We start from the raw sequence: 6,226 nt of genomic DNA, 5'->3' as shown, positions 1-6,226 counted from the left end.
TGGGAACCTGTTTTGGGGCATTCAAGGCTTAAAACCCATGTCTGGCTGGCAGCAATTACTCCCAAATCCATACCACTCATCGACTAGCAATTCAGGTCCATCAGCCCAGTGGGATCAAGGTGTGGATCAGAGCCATGAGAGGGGGAAGAAGAATGTGGACCCCTTCTTTAAGCCCTTGCTTCAATGGACTAGGATCCCTCCAGCTTTCGCAGAAACTCAGTGATATAATAAAAATAAAGCTCTCCCAGTCCTCCTGGCTACACAATGTCCACACAAAACAATTTTGGCATCCATAATTTTGGCAGGCTTTAGAGGCACAAGCATCCCAGTTACAAGGATGCCAAGATCTCATCCCTCCATCTCCAAGTATATTTAGATTAGATATTAGAAAGAAATTCTTTCCTGTGAGGGAGGCGAGGCCTTGGCCCAGGCTGCCCAGAGGGGTGCCCTGGCAGTGCCCAAGGCCACGCTGGATGAGGCTGGGGGCAACCTGGGCTGGTGGAAGGTGTTGGACCTGGATGGGCCTTGAGGTCCCTTCCGACCCAAACCATTCTGTCATTCTGTGATTCTAAGTGATCTGAAGAGGGTTGGCTCTTCAGCCCCATTCCACAAAGGGTGAGCAAATGATACCCCAAGGGCCATGCTCAACAAACAGCAGAAGGGGATCGGTTTCTGTCAGGGCTCTTCCCCCTCAGCCTCGCTGTCCCCTCAGGTTACCCACCCCACCCCGTGGTACCACACACATGGCCGGCAGACTTTGTCTCCCCAGTTTCCCAAAGGGCTTTCCCCCAGGAGCAGGTCCAAGACCCTCTCAGCTCTCCTCTTTGCTTTTCATGGGGGCCAGTGCTCCCTGCTCCATATGGTGGGGCCCACCACCAGTCCTCATGGCCTCCCCACGCTTCATGTGGGGGGCAGTTCCTTCCCGCGTGTGGATCTTCTGGTGCCTCCGCAGGTACTTCTTCAGCCGGTAGCGCTTCCCGCAGGCCCCGCACTTGTAGGCCCCACCTCGGGAGTGGAGCAGCTGGTGTTTGATGAGATGGCGCTTCTGGGGGAAGCACTTCCCGCACTTGGTGCACTTGCAAGGCCCCATGCGGACGTGGATTGTTTGGTGCCGGAAGAGATTGGCCTTCTGGTTGAAGGTCTTCTCGCACTCAGGGCACTGGTAGGGCTCCTCCTTGGTGTGGATCCTCTGGTGCCGAACCAGGTTCGATCGCTGGGTGAAGCTCTTCCCGCACTCGGCGCATTTGAACGGCTCGCTCATGTGGAGCCGCTGGTGCCGGATCAGCTTGCGGTTCATGCGGAAGCTCTCCCCGCACTCACTGCACTTGTACGGCCCCTCGCTCGTGTGGATCTTCCGGTGCCTGGTGAGGTTTGATTTCTGATTGAAACTCTTCCCGCACTCGGGACAGGGGAATATCCGTTCACCTTTGGGAGCTCCTTTTGATGAGAGATCCTTCTTGGATGTGGATTTCTTCTGGGTCTCCAGTGTCCCCTCTTTGGTGGGCTGATTGCATTTCTTCGGCTTCCTCCTTGGGTTCTGGCACTGCTGGCGGTCAGCCTCCACACCAGCTTCCTCTTTAATCTGGATCCTCTGGAGGGCACTGAGTTTTGGCCTCTGCCCACAGTGGATCCCAAACTCGAGGCTTTCCTGTGGTTCTTCCTTCACCTGGAGCACCCTGTTAGCTGCTACAGGAACTTCCCAGTCACGCTGCCCATCAGCATCTCCTTCCTTCTTAACCTGTCTTTCCGATAAAGCCATCACTGGGATCTCTGGATCAAAGAGCTTTCTGTAGTCCATGTTTTCTTCTGGCTCTTCCTTGATGTAAAGTTTCTGGCAGGCTATTGCAGTAATGTTTTTTGTGTCATTACTGGGTGGCTCTGGTTCCTCCTTTGTCTGGGTTTTCCAAGGAGGACTTTTTGGATCAGATGAGTTTCTAGGTGCACTACACCCCTGGGCTCCACCTCCTTCATAAAGCATATATTCCAACACATTCTCTTCTGACTTAAAGGCAAAGTCAGACTCCTCTTTAATCTGGATGACCTGGAGAGACACACTGTTGATGTGCCCCTCGAATGATTTTTGCTTCGCATGGTTCCTCTGGTGGACATTGAAGTACCGCTTGGTGCTCAAGCTCTTCCCACACACAGTGCATATGAAAGGCCCCCCCCGAAGGTGTATCTTCTGGTGGGTCAGCAGCGTGGCGCTCTGCCCAAAGCACCTACTGCAGTCAGGGCACTTGAAGGGCTTCTCCCGCTTATGGATCTCCTTGTGGGCGGTGAGCGTCCCCTTCTTCACAAAACTCTTCCCACACTCAGTGCAGGCAAATGGCCTCTTCTCCGTGTGGGTCCTCATGTGGATGTTGAAGTAGATCTTTGTGCTCAGGCTCTTGCCACAGCGGGTGCAGAGGTAGGGACCACCCTTGGCGTGTGTCTTCTGGTGGGCGGCCAGGCATATCTCCAGGCGGAAGCAGCGCCCGCACTGCCCGCAGCGGAAAGGCCTCTCTCCCGTGTGGATGCTCTGGTGGGTCATGAGGTGGCCCCGGGTGGTGAAACGCCTCCCACACTCCCCGCAGGTGAAGAGCTCCTCTGCCGTGTGGATCCGTTGGTGTCTCTTCAGGTTGCCCTTCTTGCTGAAGGACTTGCCGCACTCCTGACACGTGTGTGTCTTCAGCACCACACGCTTCACCAAGTCCCTCATGGTGGCAGAGCGTTGTGCCCAGCGTGGTAGCACCACAAATCCGTGGAGTGATGGGGACGGACTGCCTGGGAGGGTACAAAAACCATCAGGACACGCACATCAAAGTGTACTTTTTGTACTTTAATGGATGCATTTTATTCCTCACGGGGGAAAGGGCACTGCCACTGTGTGCCAGCTCTAGGCCAACAAGGAGTGCATGGTCTTCTTCATTTCTCAGCCTCCTTTCACCTCAGCTACAGACACAATGTTTGTAACTCCATCTTCTGCCTCCTCTGATCTCCTGGAGACACTTCCTTGGCATTCCCGGAGACTCTGACTGCTGGACTGAAAACATAAAGGGAAAATTAAAGCATTATTTCTTCTCCACCAGCTTTGTTCGCTAGGTAAACACAACGGGTGGCACCTTGGCTGCTCCATGGGGGCCTGAAGCTGAGACCTTTGAGGTCTTAGCTCTGTTGGACTCCAACAGAGACAGCAGGAGCAGGCTAATTTCCCCTGGCAATTTGGGGATTTGAGATGCACTCATCGCTGCAATGACACTGAGGTTTCAGCTCTACTATTGCTGCACTAATGATTTTACTCTCAGAATAGTTCTTTGGCCCTTTACCAAGAAGTTTTATAAGTAAATAAGCAATTAACGCACTTCGCAGTAACTTTTGTAATTGCTCCCATTTTTTAAGGAGTCACTGTCCAGCAACAAAAATCCCCCAAACCCAGAAGAAAACCAAACTTGGCACCAGCTGCAAAACTGGGGTGTGCTGCTTTGGGCTGGCAGACCTCCATGCACCGGGGAAGGCAGGTCAGCGATGTCCTTGGTGTGCGGCTGGAGAAGCGAGACACAGCCAGCTAAAGCAACTTTATCCTCTTCACAGAGGGGTCAATCGACAGCAGGGCCTGCGTCCTATGTATTGCCATTAAAAAAGAAATGAGGGCCAACAGAGATGTGAGCAACATCTCCTATTAAGACTGTGAATTCCAGCAGGGAAAGGAGCCAGAAGGACTGCGGGGAGGAAGATATTGATGCTAGAAGTGTCTGTCAATGAAAGTATATGTGGCTGGCCAGGCTTATAATGATGGCAATGATGGCTGAAGGTGTTGCTGCCAAAATTACCAGATATGGGGCAGGCTGCCAGCAGGGACACAGGCTGCCAGTGGGATCTGTCCCTGGAGCTCGGGGTGGCTGGGGAGGCTGGGGCTGGGAAGATGAGAACCTGGAGAGCCGGTCATTGAGGCATAGGGGCTGGGAAGTGGGGTGTGCCGTGGGTTTGGGGACAAGCAGATTTGGAGTATAGACATTCACATGCAACAGCGGTGCAGGGTTTGCAGCTGTACGCTCCTCAGAGGCAAAGGCTCCGAGCATTAAATGAGGAGGGACAGATATTTCTGATTTCAGAGGACAGTTATAATGGGGAAAGTTATTTCAGATTTAGGCGCAGTTCTTGTCCCTTTCTGCCAACCCACCTGGCTCCCCACTGATGTCTGGAGATGGCTCCACCACTGGAGCACAACGGTGCCCCTGTCCAAGCTGAACTCACCACTCTGGGCAGAAGAACCACAAAATAAATAAATAAATAAATAAATGTATATATATATGTATAAACCCAACTACCTGCAAACTTTCTTGAGCCAGCAGAGACAAAACACACACACTTGGAGCAGGATCTGGGTCTAGAGTTTGACAGCGGAGGGGAGGCTCCCGGGGGGCCAGACCCCTCCCTGGGTCGGGGAGCAGATATCTGTCCCTACAACTGGTTTTAATTTAGCAGACCAAGCTTCAGCATTGGCCAGGCTGCAAAAAGGGCTCAGAAAAATTCAAAAGCACATTTTTACCCAGGAAAGTCACCAACCCCCTGGGCAGGCAGTGGATTCAGTCTACGACCACCAAGGACCCAGTAGCAGCACTTCACTTGCCTCCAGGTTTGGACAAAAAGCACCAAATTGCAATTAGCATAAAAGAAGAAATTCCTCCCCGCTTTCTTCCTTCCCTTTTCTTTTTAAGCATCCAGATCCTACAGATCCAAATACCGCCTTTTCTTCCAGCTCCGCAACCAAGGGCAGCATCAGATCGCAGGGAGGGTCGCTTCGCATCACATTCGGGCTACCCAGACACATCAGTTGGCCCGAAAAGCATCTTACCTGGGCGAGCCATCAGCCCCTGGCTGGCATTTCTCTCCCGCGGGGCAACCAGGGCCACCGACGCGTTTGCCACTCGCCCACGAACTGTTCTGCGGCCGCAGCTGGGCTGACCTAAAGGAAGTCTGCGGCCAGCACAGCGAGAGCTACCGGAGGAAGGGTGAAGCTGAACAAAGGCAGGGAGCAGGGGCTGGAGGAGCAGAGGGTGGCCGCTGGATGAGGGTTCCCACACCACCGCTGCATCGCTGCTGGTGGTGGCACTGGGGGGAGAGAAGAGCCCAGCCCAGTGGGCATCCCCACAGCCCCCCGGCAGCCTGGGGCTGGGGAGGGGAATGGGAAGGAGTGGGGGGGGGATTAGGGGGGTCCCCGTGCTGCCTCCTGGGAGTTGTAGTTCTTGGCCAGGTCAGGATGCATCTGCTTCTGGCAGTGGTGTGATGCAGGGTTGCCGCCGTGGTGCTGAGCGCATCCTTCATCCCTCCCAGGCTGTGTGTGGCTGGGAGATGCTCAGGGAGGTGCTGGGGGTGGAAAGATATGGGATAACGGGCACTGCTCTGTCCCTACAGAGGGAAGCAGCCAGTGAGGCTCCGCACCAGCAAAGGAGCCCTCGTGGTGCTGGCTGAAAGCACGAAGGTAACACACAGGTTGTGCAAGGTGGACACTGAGGTGACATAGTCTGACACAGAAACCACTGAAATGTCACAAGCTGAGCACCCCAGGGCACTCATTTATTCATCTTTAAAAATAAATAAACATTCAATACTCAACTTTCTATCAAACAGATGTTTCATTTGGTCTGGTTGTTTGAAATATTCCTAAAACTTAGGAGTGACCCAGCAAAGCAATGAAACAAAATAGAGTAATACCAAATCTGGTATCAGGACATATTTTAATGCAACACTAAGCTGCATGAAATTGTCTTTAATTATAGCAATAATTATTAAAAAGCAATGATGTTCTTCGTGGATTTGCATCTTTCAAACAGACAGATATCAACAGCAGTTGGGAATTAGCAATTACTTCTCGTGTCTTACAGACTGATGATCTTAGGGGTGTTTTCCAAGCTAAATGGTTTTATGATTCTCTGAGTTAGCAGAGCGGTGAGCAGCACCTGGGAGAGGCTGAGCCTCAGCAGAACCTCACAGAAAGTGCTCAGACCTTCTGGGGTCTGCCTGGGACTCTGCAGGGAGCCCCAGCCCCAGCTGTTTCTCTCCAAGAGATTTAGGAGCATGTGCAAGAAGGAAAACTGCTTCAGCAGGATGGATCCCAGGGGCAGGGGGACTAGAGAACGGCCCGTTTCTGAAGCTGGACAATAACACTTGCTTCTTCTCAAACCACCACCTCCAAGCTTGCCCTAAGTGCAGCACAGGGCTGCAAACATGCTCTTCTCCTGCTCTT

At 52.8% G+C, this 6,226-nt stretch overlaps 1 protein-coding gene across 1 annotated transcript; it reads right to left on the bottom strand.

Moving 5' to 3' along the window:
- Window positions 1-811: 811 nt before the first annotated feature.
- LOC118251748 (gastrula zinc finger protein XlCGF57.1-like) lies at window positions 812-2,698 on the bottom strand. The gene is made up of 2 exons (XM_050709297.1): window positions 2,175-2,698; window positions 812-1,430 (listed from the first exon to the last, which is right to left on the bottom strand). The coding sequence occupies exons 1-2, from the start codon at window positions 2,696-2,698 to the stop codon at window positions 812-814; spliced, it is 1,143 nt and encodes a 380-aa protein (XP_050565254.1).
- Between the last annotated feature and the right edge of the window lie 3,528 nt (window positions 2,699-6,226).

Source organism: Cygnus atratus, chromosome 2, assembly GCF_013377495.2.
Source record: "Cygnus atratus isolate AKBS03 ecotype Queensland, Australia chromosome 2, CAtr_DNAZoo_HiC_assembly, whole genome shotgun sequence".
Taxonomy (NCBI): domain Eukaryota; kingdom Metazoa; phylum Chordata; class Aves; order Anseriformes; family Anatidae; genus Cygnus; species Cygnus atratus.
Note: the sequence above shows the minus strand (reverse complement) of the source record. Positions and strands in the feature narration are given on the sequence as shown.

Coding starts and splice junctions, on each gene's coding strand:
- LOC118251748 (XM_050709297.1), bottom strand. CDS start 2,698: ATGAGGGACTTGGTGAAGCGTGTGGTGCTGAAGACACACACGTGTCAG. Junction 1,431..2,174: donor CTGACCCACCAGAAGATACA/CCTTCGGGGGGG, acceptor AAAAGGAGCTCC/CAAAGGTGAACGGATATTCC.